General features: G+C 31.4%; 1 protein-coding gene across 1 annotated transcript; it reads right to left on the reverse strand.

Annotated features, from left to right (window-relative positions):
- Positions 1-11,961: 11,961 nt before the first annotated feature.
- LOC129606459 (uncharacterized) lies at positions 11,962-17,313 on the reverse strand. The gene has a single exon (XM_055516799.1). The coding sequence runs from the start codon at positions 17,311-17,313 to the stop codon at positions 11,962-11,964; it is 5,352 nt and encodes a 1,783-aa protein (XP_055372774.1).
- Between the last annotated feature and the right edge of the window lie 1,275 nt (positions 17,314-18,588).

The following is an 18,588-nucleotide window of genomic DNA, read 5'->3' on the forward strand; positions in this document are numbered from 1 at the left end:
CGTTATGTATGCGATATAAGCCCCATTTAAATATAATTACATATTTTTTCTTATAAATATCGCATCTATCCGCAACTTGACAATTTAAAAAATTAAATTTTTCCTCATTTAAACGCTTCGCACAATATTTAAAATTTATATTACATTGAATTCTATACAATGAAGCCTTTAAATCTGTTTCAGCATCATAAGCGTATTAATTTCTGGACCATATTGTAAAAAAGGTGATTTTTGCCAAAATTTGGTTCGGAATTTTGTGTAAATTAAAAACGTAGAATGTTTAAAATCAAATTTTCCCTTTGCATATATAACAATATTTATTACCTATGTACATATGTACATAGTTCTTATTTTTATTATTTAGGTGACCCATATATTCTTCTTGACTTTCATAAAAATTTTTATCTAAAAATTGTCATAATCCTTTTGATCGCTTTCCATTTTTTTAACATTTTACAATATTTAAGTTTATTAAGGTTTCCCTTAATATTTTATTTCTACCACTTTATTGTTTTCTATGTAAACAAAGTGTGTGATATATTTGAACTAGAATCATCAGAAAACGTTCTTTGAATATAGAATTTGGTGAACATTAAAAATTACTTTCTCTAAAATATCAATGACAAACAAATCTTCAAACAAGAATAAATAAAACAAAAAAAAGCAAAAATTAACCGTTGCATTTACAAGCTTTTCCTTTTATCTTTACAATTTTTTTTTAATATTCTTTACATTATTCCACACTTGCGTGCTTGAATTATGTGTTGCAAAAAATGACTTTTTCGGATGCTAGAACAAAATTTTTGTCAGACTAAAATAGATATAAGACGTTATAATTTTACGAATTAATTTATGATGGGTTGCACGGCTAGTGAGTAAAAAGAATTCCGAATTGGGGGAATCATACATAATTTATATGAGTCATAAAAGAAAATAACGTACTTTTTTCTGTGAAGATTGCCTTATTGTTAGTAAAATTGCAAAAATACACACGTAAAAGGATGTCACAATTTTTTTTTTGCGTTTTTTGTTATTGTTATACCAATCACCGTAAACAGTTTTTTTTTTAAATTGAAAAGCATAAAAGCAAGAAAAATTATAGTAAAAAAAAATTTTAACAATCAACCACCATAACTTCATATAAAATCTTAAGGTAAACAAACGGTTTATTATTTTACTCTTTCTTTTTTTAGCTTTACTGTTGCTTTTGTTACTGTGTTGCCATTATTTTATGTCCCTTTAATGTGGTAAATAAGTCCTTTAATAATCGTGTGCCTTATGCCAACAAATTTTCTTTATTTTTTCTATTTTAAGAATTTTTTGTTTTTCCATTTTATTTTTTTCATAAAAGTTAAATGGGAACGGTTGCAACTGAAAGTGTGATACAAAAGAAAAGTAACAAAAAATATAACCACACATTATAAACCCCAAAAAAAGAAATATGTATTAAAAAATCTGAGGGAAAGTAATAAAGTAGAGTAGCTAAACTAAAGTGTAGAATACCAAAAATAAACAAAAAAAAAACAAGGCGGCAGCGAAAATTATTGAGAAATAATTTCGCAACATAAATATTTTCCTACTTCTTCCCAAAAAAAAACTTTGTCGTCTTTATTGCACGAGAAAAAATATGAGAGAATGAAAATGCCAAAAATTTGTTTTAATTTAGTTATTTTGCAAATGTTTATTCCTGAAAACTATTGGTGAAATTCTTGTTAAACTACTTTGAGGTTATAAAAATTTCGATAAAACCTATGAAACTGTCAAAATGGTGGGTTTAAAAAAAAGAGTTTCGAGAAGGTGTTACCATTAAAAAGTGAAATCACTTTAAAGACGTGCTAAATTTTTTTTTGTATGTATCCATGTATATTTATAAAACAGCTTCAAAAAATATTTACAATTATTCAGCAAATTTCGACAACGTAGTTAGTTCTTTGGATTGCTTTAGTTTTTAGTTCAATCAACATCCCTTTGGAAATGAAAATTTCAATTCAAACCTGTTGCCGGAAATTTCGAAAAACTTCATAAGAGCGCCAATATAAATTTTGATCTTGTCCGGTGCCGTGTTAATTAAGGTATGGTACTCAAATTAGACTAAGAGCCTGATTGTCTTTCTCGCTATTTTATTCGGCAATTAAGATGAAAGTGAGTAACTGTCATATATTTGTATAATGTAATTCTCGAGTGGGAAGAATTTTTCCCATACTGCGTGTCTCGTTTTATTCTAAAATAAACAAAATTTATTCACTCTGTTTTTGAAAGTGAGATGTTCTGTCAATAATTTGAGAAAAAAATGCAAACAACCAATTTAAAAAATGAGTAATCTTATTGGAAAAATGAAATATTCATTAGAAAAACGGAGAGTCCTGATTATTAGATCGGAGAGTAAATTTATTAGCAGCCACATTAGCTATCTAATAGTGAAATAATGAGTTGTCGTCACAAAAATTATAAACGGTGTAGAATATTGGAGTCGTAAATACAAGACAACAATAACATTTATAATTTGCACAAAAAAAAAGAACAAATAAAATAACTCATTTCTTAAATTGGCTAATAGACTGAACAAAGCTAAAAATAGCCGCTTTTGTTATTATGATTCAAATTTCGTTTATTTTTTTAGTTTTAGTTCTATTTTTATTATGTCTATTTCTAATTCTTTATCCTTAGGTAAACACGTGGATGAAATATGGTTAAATATGATATCAAATAGAGCTTCTACACAAGCCCAAAAAACAAAAAAAAATTTTTCTTTGTGCAAACTGTAATTTTTTCTAATGCAAGTTACCGTCTTTACCGTTAACTTCTAGGCTTTTATATTTTAATACCATTATAGAAATTTTCGTTTTGGTTCGTAATATTTACTTGTCTTTTGTATTTCTTAGAAAATACAAAAGACAAGAAATAATTGCTTTTAGCGTGTGGTGGTAAATTAAGAAATTGCAAAAATAAATGGTATTACAGTTACGTTGACGTTATCTATGACAATTTTATTACATCTCTTCTCTCCTGTCCTTTTTGTTTCTTTTTTTTTCTTCATGCCAACATTTTTATATTATGGGATTGTCCTTATTTAACTTTTATTAATCAAAATTATTATGACCATAACAATAGACGCGAGAGCAGAAAAAAAAATTAAAAACATTATGTGAGAGGACAATATCGTCCTTTTGCTTACGATAATATTTTTTACATACAATATATGTGTACGTTTCGCTTAAATATACATGTGAAGTAATATGTGAACACATGATGATGCACAACGTGAGCCTTACTTATAATATTGCACTATAAAATAATTGGTATCCTTACAATTTTATATTACATGCAATTTATAAAAAGAATAATACTCGTATAAGCGATAAAATGATGATGGAATAAGAGAAAGAAAGTGGGAACAAAAAAAAGTTTTAAGAAGATTGGTTGCAGATTATGACACTTTCATGATAATTGAAAATATGAAATTACTTCCGTCTTTGTAATTATTACAATAAAGGTACATGAATGGTCATATAAAGAAATAAAGTACATAATATTACGTTAGAGATGAGGGGTTGTAAAAGTTTATAAGTTTTGTGTATGACATATAAGGGAATTGCTATTTTTTCTTGTTATTTTAAGTAAATAAACTCAGATTAACTTTTCAATTTAATTTTGTTTCGGTTATTCAACTTTTAATAGAAGTTCTGCATCCAGTCTGAATGTAAAAATTTTTGGGATTATTTCAATAAAATAATACAAATGATAGAAAGTTTAATGAATAACGAATTCATTTTATTTTTCCATGCATTAATGCAACATTTTAAAAGTAAATCATGCAGAGTAGTTAGTTGATTCTTGGAGTGTTCAATGACTACTTAAAGGAAAAAGATATTAAAATATGAAAATAAGTTCCCTTTACTTTGAACCATAGTTTTTACTTGTAAGACCATGAAAAGCAGTTGTCAAATCAAGGCTAACATTCATAAGCACTTGTAAAATCAAGAAATAGTATAATAGTGTGTACCTGCCTCTCTCAAAACAATGAACATATACCGCGCCGCTGTTTTCCCATGCTCAATGCATATGTTTACTTTGCATATATAATTGATCCAGTGCAGTGTTCTAAAAATAACAACACTAATTAACAGCCTATGTGTCAAAATCTTATGGATAATTTGAGAAAAGTCAATTTTGTTAAGAAGTCCACATGAATATTCATGATCGTGTTATACGTATGTTTCAATGTTGGCAATGTAAAGTATTAAGTACCACAACTTCTCTCACTTTTTGAAATATTTTATAAATTTTATCAAAAAATTTAACACTAATTATTATTAATTAAAAAATGTTGTTCATTGTAAACTTAATAAAAACTGACAGTTGAGAGTTGATACAACACCGTCATACATTATTGATAATTTAATAATGATCGACTAAATATTTAATTTTTCATTATTTATGTATTTAATTCTATAAATATTCAATAATTAATTAATTATTTTTTAGTAATGCAATTGCGAGCCGAAAGAAAGGAAAAGGGGTGTCCAAACTGCGGCCCGCGGGTCACATGTTCTCTTTTCCAATCCAAATCAAAATTATATGACTCATCGAAAATAACTCCAATTAAGGTAAACAGTGGCTTAATGACTCGTAAACAATAAGCTCCAGACTGATTTAGAATTTGTAGACTTTTATTGGAATCGACAGTTGATATTGAGCTTTGAAGGAAGCAATTTGCATCACTTTAGCTAAAGATATAATTTGTAAGCTGAAATTTTAGACAAATTAACTTTTCAATACAGTTTTTGTCGACAAATTTTAAATTGAAAAAAATTAGCTGAGATGGAGCTTTTCCACCTCTGGCACATCTGTATAGAAAGTATTTATAGAAAATTTTAAAGAAAATTATTTATATTTGATTCTTATTGGTAGTTTCATGCAATTTTTAATATAATTATAATCATATAACATTTTTAATACAGATAATAAAAATGAATTTATATTTTAATTTTATTATCTGATTATCGGAAAACTAGAAATTTTAATTGAAATTGATGTGGGGTTCATAATATTCATTTGTTTTATCAATCAATTTATTTTAGTTTAATGAATTTGGTTGTTGAAAATTTGTCTGTATGTATATTAAAAATATACAATCATAGGATTAATAAAAATAATCTGATATGGTCAGCTCATAGCCGCATTCGGTATGTTTGCTTATGTTTTAAACAAATTATATACTTCAAACGCCTGACGCAATGTAAATTTTGTCCTAACTAGGGAAGTCACTTTATGAAACCTGATTTGATAGTTTCTTTCTTGAATAAAAGAGCTTAATTTTTAATAAATTCAAAGTGACTCTATTAATTAAAATATAATATTTCAAAAGCTTATCAATTAAGCTAAAGCTTGATCAAAGATAAAATCGCTTCAGCACAAATTAAGATATAGATGTACACACAGGCAGACCAACACAACGATACATCGATATCTTCTCTACCATGTAAAAATACATTTCTGGTGAAAAAAATTTTTTACAATCACAATACCTTTCTTATCGTGTGCAACCTCTCTTATCGTGGTTAACAAAATTTTAATTTTTGAGGAGAAAAAACGAGCATATTATTGGTGGATAATAAATTTAGCTGATGATTCAACAATAATTAATATTAGTACTTGTGATGAGCATTTTAAAATTAAATAAAATTGAATAGGTGAATAAACTAGTTAAAAGTTTCTTTATATAATTAAAATTATACGGTATTTTAATATTATTTATGTGTACATACATATTCACTTTAAATTTATGAGTTTATTGAAATATACAAGAGTCGGATTCAGATTTACCCGAACTGGTAGATATTTAACCTAAATTTTGCATTTCATTAAAAATTTCAGGTTTTTAATAGTAAATATTAATATTTTATAACACTGAACGAAAAATTACATTGATTTCTATTATATTTTTTTTAATAATCAATTTTATTATTCACTCATAAAATTTATTTAGAATTTATAGATGAACATTACCATGCAAGGGTTTTGAATTATTTGTAATAACTTTAGACAATTTTAATAAAAGAATATTTTTCATGTTTTGTTAATTGCTATGAAACATTAAAATTTATTTATGTATGCATGTATATGTATATGTTTTCATAGTTCATTCAATGTTATACTTTTACAGAAATTTAGCAATTAAATTATACGTTTCGTGATTTTCTAACGTGTGTAACTCTTTTCATATAATAGAAAATCATTACCGATATACTGTAAATTCAAACTGTTTATTTTGAAGTCTACTGACTCATTCAAATGTCCCTAACGTAAAAGAGCTAACAGCCTCAGCAGTAGTGATCCCACCTTTATTGGTTTCCTGATTTAAAATTTCACACTATTTATCATAATCTGTTTGTACTTACCGTACCAGGTAACAAAATTTTAGCTAAAGAGGCCTGAGTAAATGGAGTTTCCCTAACTCGTCTAATTGACAGTTTTGTGTTGACAGTGGCAAATAAAATAATTCTGTTATTGAGTTAGACACCTCAAATCAAATTAGCTTAGATTATTTTCAAATTTGAACTGATGAACATATCAAAATTCTACACGAGACGCTGGCTTCTATGGCATAAACACGGCAGTAGTTTTCGTTATTGTATTTTTTGATTCATTCCGTACTAGTTTCACTTATTATAGTACTATTAACTCTAGCTATTGTTAACTACGAATCACTTTCTAAAATATCATAATTGTATTGGAAATTTTAGAAAATCTTATCCACTTTCCATAATGAAAATAATATTTTCTAAGACTCTTATAAAAAATTTTCATACAGTCACTAATAGAACAGTTATAAAAATTTTATGAATTTATTATAGAAAGTTTTCAATTCCATCACGTGGCATATATTTTAAGAACACGTTCATTAAAACTAAAAAGGAATTTTAAATTTATGGTTTCAATCTTAAATTTTTTTAATAAAATATTTTTCAAAAATAGGTTATCGATACTTGTTAATAAAAATTCAATCTATTAAATTAAATTTTTATATTGAAAGTTTAATTTAGGAAAAGAAATTTGAAATTAAAGAAAAATGCTAAAAACTTTTCCCTCTTATTCACACATATTATAACAAAAAAAAAATTTTTAAAAGGAAAGTTGTAAAATTCTTTTAACAAATGAGACCTTTAAACCTACATTTAATTTTTTATTGAAATTCTTGTTCATTCCTTAATTCGATTTGGTACCTGAATGTATTTAACAGATTTTTCTTTAAACAATATTATATAAATTTCCGAACACATTTACATATTACGTACGTATGTATGTATATCTGCATAATGAATGTTTTTATGTGTTGTCTATAATATATATGGTCTTCGTTTAGGAATTTCTTCTTCATCATTGGAAAAAGAGTATTGACCATCACGTTCACCATGTTATATAAATATTGAAATAGAACAAAAATGAAGAACAAAACTTCACTTTTAAGTTCAAAATAGCTTTACATTTAAATTACATTTATATCTTTAATCTGTTATATGTTGTACATGTATGTATACATATGTTCAGTGTTAAACTACTGAATTAATAACAGTTGGCTCGCAATTTGACATAATAAAAAAAAGATAGGCAATTGGGCATATTTAGAATTGAAGTGCTGTGCTGTCTTCTTTTTCAACGATTTACCGTTGTTGAAATTTTCTTACCGAAACTTCTATTAATTATTCAATATTCAACAATTACGTTATTAAATTGAAAGCGTCTAAGTAGCTTTTCTTCAACAAACTATTTCAGATTTCACGTACCACACAAATCGCCTAAGGTTCATCACTGTATAATATTTGCTGTACTTTGTCTCTATGTACAAAAAATTAAAGATTTACATAATGTACATAAGAATGCCAGCTGTAAAGTTCAATAGAAAGGACTAGACTATAATTGATGTAGTGCAATTTATATAAATAAAAATGAAATAGAAAAAAAAAATTCCTAGAAAAAAGGATCATTTAAGAGGTAACAGATCACACACATTCGTATACAAGTGTCTGTAACGTACATTGTATAAGAAAAGGTAAAAATAGTAATGTTTAAGGGATAATACCGTGGTTTCAATTTATACTTATGTCCATAGATACATGCGAAATGGACAAAGAACGGATTAAATAATTTCTTTTACAGATTTCATCTAAAGAAAAATTTTAAAAGGAGTGAACGAGACCGAATATTACTGAAGGATTTTTATGAGAATATACGAAGTGTATTTTACAAACATATTATATACTTATTGGTCAAACATATATACTTACATAGACTGGAGAACATGTCCATACATATTGGAAGAAAGGGTGAAAAACTCAAAAAATTCTAAAATTTATATTGACATTTTTTTTACTTTATATTTTTAAGAATCTTTTGTTTGGTTTAAGAAAATGCATTTGCAACACACAAGTGTTACAAATATTATAAAGATTTTCTTTAAGAAAAGAATTCGTTAAAAAAACACATATGGATGAGATCACAGAGAAAATTTAAATCAAATAGATGGAATTAAATTACAAATGAATATTTCAAAAAGGGCGGAGGGCTATAACCAAATGAAAATAATGGGGACACAGATAAAATTTATTTTTTTTTCTTTTGTAATTTTTTTTTGTTTTGAAAATAAATGGGTTTTCATTCTTTTATCGTCCAGAATCTTTCAAAAGGATTAATTTAAGTAAACACGTTTTCTGTATAACCAGTGTTAAAACTATTAAAAAAGGATTCGTGACTTTAAAAAAATAAAATTTATTTCTTCAATTTTAAAATATTATATTTCACTTTTTGCAAAAGAAAAAAAAAACATTTTTGTGTAAAGCTATTAAAATTTATAGGTAATTGATTTTGCAATAAATAAATTTGGATTATTCTTATACTCTAAATTTCTTGCCAGAGATTTTACAAATTACAGGTAAATATTGTAAAATTCTTTTATAGAACAGTTATAGTATAGTGAATTTAATGTTTTTCTAATGTAATTTGTGTGAGTTGTTAAAACATTGTTCCGTAAATGCTTTACTAAGTAAAAGCATTAATTTACAAATCAAATTTTATACTGTCACAGTAACAAGTTCAATAAGTTAATCAAAGTAAAAATGAGTTCAAATCCTACATAATGAGATATTTTAATAAATCTGTGCCTGAGCGCTTGATCGTAACACACATTTTGGGTAGTCTTCTGCTACTAACAGCACATATTGTCTGTTGAGTTTTCAGAAGTGGGAGACTCAAAAAACAATTTAGTTAAACTAATCAAATTTTTAGAAACGGAATATAACGATAAATGTCATAATTATACCCGTACGAACGTATGTTCGAAGGGTATACTAAATTTGCCTTACCGTTTGTAACGCTAAGAAATAACGGTGTTAGATATAGACTCAAGTGTATGTTTTTCATCAGCGTCAAATTCTGAGTTGATTTAGCTTTGTCTGTCCGTCCGCCCGTCCGTCCGTCCGTCCGAACGATAACTCAAAAACTAATTGAGCTAAGTTCACCAAATTTTCACAAATGATTTATTGTAGTAAGTGCCAGAACCCTATTTAAATTGGACATGATCGGGGTACCGGTTCGGGTAGCTGCCATACAACTTCAAAATTTATTTGGCTATATCTCAGAAACTATAAAAGCTATGGTATTGAAATTTCACACAAGCGAATATATTACTAGGGCCAATGTTTTTGATAAAATTTGTTAAAATTTCTTAGCTTTTTCTGGTAGCTGCCATACAACTTCAAAAATTATTTGGCTATATTTCAGAAACTATTAAAGCTACGGTACTGAAATTTCATACAAACGAATATATTAATAGGGCCAATGTGTCACATAAAAGTAGTTGAAATTACTTGGCTCCTTCTGGTACCTGCCATACAACTTCAAAAGTTATTTGACTATATCTCAAAAACTATAAAAGCTGTGATATTGAGATTGCACACAAGTGAATATATTAGTAGGGCCGATGTGCTTGATAAAATTCGCTAAAATTTCTTGGCTCTTTCTGGTAGCTGCCATACAACATGTTCGCGAATAATTGCTAACACTCTTAAAATATTTAAATAAAAAATAAGTTTTTTGTTTTTTAGAATTCTCAGTTTATTATAGAAAGCACCAAATCCAAAAAATTTATGTTCTCTTTTTCTTAAAAAAAATTTACTAAATAAATATGTTTATATATATATATGTTATATTTTCTTTCTCTTCAATTTTCTTTTCTTCTTCAAATTGTTTCACAATACAAATCAATACAAATTTTCTTTCTTCAAATTATTTCACAATGCAAAAGTTATGTGTACAAAAGTTAAAATTATACAATTCAAAAAAAAATGATCTTTGTTTAACAATACTTTCTTTCGGTTTCAATTATATAATTCAAAAAATTATTTCAATTTTGACAAAATGTATAACTCGAAAGTCGATACGTTGCGGTTAGCGATCTTCTCTTTAGTAGTACTTCTTCTTGATGATTTTGTCCCTTTTATAATTTCTGGAACCAGCGGTTGAGTAAACGGTGAAGTTGTTCCTAGCCAGTCCCACTTTTCGGTTGTTAACGTTTTCTTCTTTTCTTTTACATAGATCATATGGTATAGTTCAACGAACCTGTAATGCAATGTATCATTCTTATATACATCGCAATACAAATTGTTGTTGTAAAATTCTACGTTTCTTCTTTTCTATTTTATGCTATTTTCCCCTTCCATTCTCCATTTCATTCACCTTCTATTTCTTTTCTTACTCTATTACACTTCCATCAATAGCTGACTATAACTCTAAACAAACTCATCTATGATCATAGGTGACAGTTGGCAGCATTGAAATATAATATTTGTGCAGAAATGATCGCTGCAAACTGTCACTCACCAGTTTTATTTATATTGTGATGTGAAGTGCAAGTTTTTTAAAGAAAGCAAAAAATCAAAATTTTACACAAAAAAAAATGGAGATTTATAGGAGCCGGAGCTCAAAAAGGAAATGCAGCAATGGAAGGAAAAAACGATGGAGGAGTGAAGAGCAACCAAAAAGTGCTGGACCGGCACTTGAAAATCCTATCTGGACTGGTAGATGCATAGCTGGAAAACATTGCAAATTCATGTAAGTATTTTATTGCAAATAAGATTACATGTTAAATCCAATATATTCAATTTTAGGTGAAGAACAAAAACCCGCTGAGTGGATTACACTGGATTATAGCAAATTTAGATAAGTATCAAAAATTTTCCTTCATATCAAGTAGTGTTTCTTTGTGGTTTTCTTTTGTTGTTTTCTTTTTAGGAAAGGAGAAAATTAACTGTGACGTCATGACGGAACATTCTCCCGGCCTTGGCATCCATGTTGAAAGATGGCAAAACAGTGACGTGCTGACGGGTTGCTGGAACATAAAAGGTGTGTTGCTGGTGAACAGTGATATTGATACCGAATTAGCCATGTTGTGATGATAATTGGTAAGTTTTCAAGTTTCGATTAAACGTTCCAAATGCAAGTTGTACCCATCACTAAAGTCATGTTCCTTTTAGGTCTTCACCTGTAACGAGAAGAGCAGAGGGATAGAAGGAAGAAGTTATAGCGCTTTATCTCGCTTTCCGGAAATTCAGGAAGTGGGACGAATTAGGATAAAGAAAAAAATCTATTAGTAATAAGTTAACTAACAAATTAATTTAAGTGTTACTAATTTTAAATTTTAAGTTAAATTTAAGCGTAGGTTAGAAATGTTTGTATTAGGTGCCTCTAATTTTTTTTTTTTTTTTTTTTTTATCGTTAAGTAGCGCAAGTTAGGTGCTATTAGGTAGTGCGATGTTAGGTGCAACTTAGGTGTAACGTTAGGTTGCGCGATTTCTTCCCGTTTTTTTTTTTTTTTCGTTTTATTGCGTATTAAGTGTAGTGCCAGTTGCGTACGATTAGATAACGATACGTTACGCGATTTTTTTTTGTTTCTCAAAAATGCGATTAATCGGTCTCGATTGATTGCGTTTCGGTTTCATCATAATTTTCCATTGTATCTACTGGTAGTAAACATATCTTTGCAATCGAACGCTTCAACATATTATCCTTCGTTTTTAACGTAACAACTCGAACAAGTCCATCGGGACCAGGATGAATTTCTGTTATTCGACCCATCAACCATCGGCTTGGTGGCAACTTCTCGTCCCTAAGTAAAACCAAATCACCAATTTTCATGTTTTCAGTCCTTTTAGTCCATTTTGGACGCTGCTGCAATCGGTATAGGTATTCTTTATTCCAACGTGTCCAAAAGGTTTGATGCAATTTTTGCAATAGTTGCCATCTGTTCAATCTATTTTCATTTAAATCCAGCAAAGAAGGCTCAGGTGGTGTAATAATTACATCACCAGTCAGGAAATGCCCAGGTGTTAGGGCCGTGCAATCGTCTGGATTTCTGCTAATTTCACAGAGAGGTCTAGAGTTTAGGCAAGCCTCAATCTGAGTTAGGACCGTTGAAAACTCCTCATATGTCAACTTCGCATTTCCGAGTATTTTTTTAAGATGCTGCTTTGTAGAGCGGACACCAGCCTCCCATAATCCGCCAAAGTGAGGCGAACCAGGTGGTATGAATTTGAAAACCACCCCCTCACGTTCGTGTACTTGTGCTAATTCTGATTTTAATTGCTGTAACATCTGTTTATGTTGTTTTGCAAGCTCTTTGCTAGCGCCGACAAAATTAGTACCATTATCGCAATAGAGTACCTCGCACCTGCCGCGTCTGCTACTGAATCTTCTGTATGCTGCGATGAATCCCTCACTGCTAAGGTCCGTGACCAGCTCGATGTGTATGGCCTTAACTGCAAGACATATAAAAATAGATATGTACGCCTTATATGTCCTCGTATTTTTGCCTTTATGAGTTCTCAATTCAAATGGCCCGCAATAATCAACGCCAGTATGTGTAAATGGCCGACTGGCCCTAACTCGAAAAGCAGGCAAGTCCCCCATGAGCTGTTTTTGAACTGCAGCCCGCTGTCGATAGCACGTGACGCATTTATGTATTTGTTGTCGAATTTGATCTCGTGCACCAATGATCCAAAACTTTCTATTTATTACGTTGAGCATAAGTTGAGCACCACCATGCAAAGTTTCGCGATGAATTTTTTCTAAAAGTAGTCGCACAAAATGGCTTCTATCGGGCAATATAATCGGAAATTTCTCATTGTAATTCAAATCTGCGTGTCGCAATCTGCTACCCATTCTCAATATTCCATTTTGATCCAGAAAGGGATTAAGCCTCGTTAAACGACTGTTCGTATGAATAAGTTTCTTTCTCCGCAATTGTGTCACTTCTTGTAAAAAATGTTTATGTTGCACTATTTGTATCCACATCTCCACGCTAGCGTTGAATTCTGACACCGATATAAATGTATTGCAATTTAGATTTCTCTTGGTTACCTTGGCGATGAATCTTTTGATGTAACTCGTTACATTTATGAGTTTTGTAAATGATGAATATCGTGTTTCCAATTCGTGAATCTCGTTGCATTCTTTATCATTTATGATCGTGTTGTGACACAGAGTCGATTTTCGTATCTCGCTATCCGTATCATGAAGTAGTATTTTAGTTGGCCAGTGTGACTCGGATTTCTGTAACCATTCTGGGCCGTTCCACCACATTTTGAAGTCTATAAGATCTGGTGGATGCATTCCCCGTGAAGCACAATCTGCTGGGTTTTCCTTTGAGGGCACGTGACGCCATATGTTTTTGCCTAATGTGTGATGAATCTCAGCGGTCCGATTTGCTACAAACGTGGTCCATTTGCTCGGGTGAGCCCGCAACCAAGCCAACACGATCTCTGAATCCGTCCAAGCTTGCACCTTCGATATATTTTCAATTTTCAATACTCGCTGGACATATTTCACAAGTTTCGCCAATAATGCCGCGCCGCTCAACTCTAGTCTTGGCAAAGATATTGTTTTTATTGGAGCCACCTTTGATTTTGCAATTAACATGCTAGTTTTTCGGCTTCCCTTTTCGTCTATGACAACCAGGTAGACCACCGCAGCATACGCCTTTATCGAAGCATCACAAAATCCATGTAATTCTATTTTATTTGCTGATGTTGAATAGTAGAACCACCTGTTTATACGTAGTGCTTCCAGATGAACAAGAGTCTTCCTGTAGATCTGCCATTCATCGTGCAAGCTCCTTTCTACCTCATCATCCCAGCCTGAACCCGAAAGCCATAATTTTTGTATCATTATCTTGGCCATAATGATACAAGGTGCCAACCAGCCGAGAGGATCGAATAGTTTTGAAACCTCCGACAATATTGTTCGCTTTGTCCATTTCTGTGAATCATTTTCCAGTAGGGAAATTTTATACGAAAATTGGTCGTTTGCTGGATCCCATTGTATGCCCAATGTTTTCACGGTTTCAGCTTCTTCAATTTTTAAAGGCCAATTGATTTCTCGATGTTCTTGTGGAAGGGCTTCTAGTAGCTCAGCTGCGTTTGATGACCACTTGCGCAATGAGAATCCGCCCGAAGTCATCATGTTCAATAATTGTTTTTGCATTTCCAATGCCTTTTCGATAGAATCCGCACCCGACAGCAGATCATCCACATAAAATGAATCCAACGTTATTCTTGATGCAATAGGATAGTTTAACTTTTCATCTATCGCCAACTGTTTTAATACTCGTGTTGCTAGAAACGGTGCTGATTTTGTACCAAATGTTACTGTAGTTAATTTGTAGTCCCGAATTGATTGACTCGGAGAATCTCTCCAGACTACTCTTTGATAATCGGCATGTTGCGGTGCGATTCTGATTTGCCTATACATCTTCTCCAAATCTGCTGTAAATGCAATTTTATATTTTCGAAATCGTAATAGAAGAGTAGATAAATCATCTTGTATGACCGGGCCCTTTAATGTTTTGTCATTTAATGATGAGCCATTTGAAGTAGGCCGTGATGCATCAAAAACCACTCGTAGTTTTGTAGTTGAGCTACTTTCTTTAATGACGCCGTGATGTGGCAAATAATTCGAGATGATTTGTTGTCGTTGATTTTTTAATTCCATTGAATTCACTTGCTCCATATGGTTCATCTGCAAATATTCAGCTATGCACTTGTTGTAGTTGGCTTTCAATACCTCATTTTTTGAAAATTGCTTCTCCATGCCGAAAAGCCTGGCAATCGCAATGTGTCTCGAACTTCCAAGTGATATGGGACGCTCATCTGGTATAAAAGGTAACTCAACCTGATAGCGTCCATCCTCAAGTCTACGAAATGTTTCAGAAAAATGCTTTTCACATAATAATTCTTCTTCTGTATATATTGTTTGTTCCGGTACTTCTTCTAACTCCCAGAACCTTCTGATACTATCATCCAAATCGGATTGGATGTGGAACGTCTCTGTTGATGTCGTGTTGACACTTTGTTGATCGACATTGCCTGTTATGATCCATCCAAAAATAGTTTTTTGAGCAATTGGTGCACCAGGGAGACCCTTTCTTAGTCCCTCCAAAATAATTTGGCCAAAAATGTCTGCTCCGATGAGTACATCTATTTTTCCCATCGCAAAATAACTTGGATCAGCTAGGATCAATCCGTCTATGTGTGACCACTCCTTGGTTTGAATATTACGCTCTGGTAGCAAGTTGGTCAGTTTCTTGAGAACCAGCTTGGAATCTCCTAGATCTCGTATAATGACATCCACTTTTGCTAGTGATTTGCCAATGTTGCTTTCTGATACACCGTGTATATTTGTTATTGTTCTGTTTTTTCGTAATTTCAAATTCTGAACCGCTGATTCGGTGATGAAAGAACTCTGCGAACCAGGATCGATTAGAGCTCTCGCCCTCTGATAGCGTCCCGTTGCTGGACATACTATTTTAATGCACGCAGTGGCCAGTAGAACCTGTCGTGTGTGTGCATCCGATGTGCCGCAAGTGTGAACATGGCTGTTGCTGCCGGGTACGAATGCTGGCGCCGATGACGAAATTTCACCCGCCGTGGTTGGAGGTGATGGATCATGTGAGACGTAGTGCGCACGTACTTGTGACGCGACTGCGGTCTGCTGCTGTCGCCGTGATAGGCTTCGATCCCCAATTTCTTCGTTGTCCCTATGCAATAGGGTATGATGTCGTTGATGACATTTAAAACAACTCTGTTGACTAGGGCAAGTGGTCATCATATGTCCAGAATTAAGACAGTTGATACACAATCCCCTACCTTTAACAGCTTCCAATCTTTTGTTTTGTCTTAATCCCAAAAATCTTTTGCATTGCTTCACCTTGTGTGGGCCCCGACAAATAGGGCAAGGTGAGTTACTATTCGCCGTTGCATCCGTAGCAGCATGCAAAGCGCAACTATTCCTGTGCTTACTAGCTTCGTTTTGTAAAGGTCTATAATGTGATGAAGATCGCCTCGTTGATATAGCCTCCAATGTGCGAAATCGAGTTTCAAGGAAACTTTCCAATTGTCGCCAAGTTGGTAATTGATTCTCCGCGCTGACGCTCTGTTCCCATAGCTGATGTGTCTCGGTTGGCAGTTTTTGCACGATGAGATAAACTATTATAGGATCCCAGCCCTCCACATCTATTTGTAGATTCTTTAATGCCTGTAAGCATTCATTAGTAGTGTCCAGTAATTTTTTAACTGCCGTAGCCGTCTCCTGATTTACAAAGCTTTGATTGAGCAGCAATTTAAGTTGAGTATTAACTAATACTCGCTTGTTGTCATATCTTTCCTTCAACATGTTGAATGCGGCAGCATAATTATCCTCTGTTACTTGAAAGGCTCTCAACAAATGCTCTGGTTCACCGGAAAGGTGCAATTTGAGGTACTGTAATTTCTGGACCGCTGGAATCATCTCATTATTATGGACCAAAGATTTAAAAAGATCATAGAACGAAGGCCACTTTTGATAATCGCCGTCAAATTTTGCCAAGGTGATTTTTGGCAAATTTATTGAAATATTGGGAACATCCACCCTTTGGCTAATACTTTGATTTGGGTCCATCTTTAGCTCCGGTGGTCTCTCTGGGAATTTGGTTTTCATTTCAGCTTCTATCATTTGATGTTTATGTTGATAAAATGTTTTTATTTCGTTGAAAACGCTATTTTCCAAGTAAGGGTACTTCACATTGTCTGCATTTTTGTCAGTGTATGATGCAACCAATATTTGTCTATGTCTCTTCTTCAGCTCCGCATACAGGCCCCCTATGTCATCTAGAGCTTCCCTGTAAAACGCCTTCGGCTTGCTTTCACGTGTGTCATCCAGAAAATGTGAGATTATTTCCTCGATCAAAAACTTGTCCGCTAATTGAAGCTTAATTAATTTGTCCATTGTATATAGTTTCAAAAAAAAGTGTGTCACGAAAATATCCTTTTACGTTAATGTAAAAGGAACAAAATACAAAAGTAAACGAATACGGGCAATAAAAAAATAAACGCTTATTGTTAATCAAACGAATAATCTTATTCAAGAATTCAGTTAATTTTTGCCTTGTACAAAGTTTTTATTTTGTAGAAAATTTATATATTTTTCTTTTTTTTTACAACTTTACCGAAAAATAATCCATACCGTACAGTATTAAATTAATTTTAATTATATTACAATTCACTTATTTCACACAACACCTTCAATCAATTTATTGCACAATTCTTGCATTAAAAGTTGTTAACTCATGAATTCACTTTTTAAAAAACGGAATCTCCGCGCGAAAAACAACGCTTCTATTGTTCAAACAAATAATCTTAAAATGTTGTTGAATGTTAGATTAGTAATATGTGCAACCACTAACGATAAAGTTATGATCCCTTAATTAATTTTTTTTTTTTGTAATTTCAATTATAATTATTACCGCGTTCTGATTAAATCGCACAAGATACCTTCAACTCTAAAATCCTCTTTCTTTTATTATTTTTTTTTTTTTTTAAATAATCTGTTGCCTCAAAAATATAAATAAATTTATTCCATCCATCCAAAAAAAACAATGTCCACAAATCAATTAGACACCACACAAGCAATCCAATTTCATTAAAAAAGGTTGAACAAAACATATAATAAAATCTTCAACCAAAATCTCAACAAAAAGAAGAAAATATTTTTCTCAAAAAAAATTGGAACGGACTTACTTAATTTTCTGTTAGCCAGCCACTTACTCCAGAAGCACTTACTCCGCTTATTCCATTGGCGCGAAACGCGAACCGATACCGAAACCGTTTTGCACTACTAGCTTCAAAAAATTCACACAAAAAAAAAACACAATGTTCCCTTCTTATATATTTTTTTTTTTTTTTTTAATGTTTGTAAATCTTAATATTTTACACTGTTCCCTTGCAACAAAACTTAAATATATAATGGTTCACTGATATTTTTTTTTGAATGTTTTAAGCAACACCTTTTTTTTTTTTTTTTCAAACTTTTACCACTATTAATTATTTCCCTTTTTTTTTATATATATATCGCACTACCACCTTTGTCTATGGTCTATTTTAACACCAATTTATTACACAACACCGTTCTTCATTTAAAGTATATAAGTTTAATTTTACAATAAAAAAAAAAACCAAGTTTCTAAATTCAACTTTGCCTCTAAAAAAATCCGGCTCGAAGGAC

This window comes from Condylostylus longicornis, unplaced genomic scaffold, assembly GCF_029603195.1.
Source record: "Condylostylus longicornis isolate FDR11 unplaced genomic scaffold, ASM2960319v2 ptg000018l, whole genome shotgun sequence".
Classification (NCBI taxonomy): Eukaryota; Metazoa; Arthropoda; class Insecta; order Diptera; family Dolichopodidae; genus Condylostylus; species Condylostylus longicornis.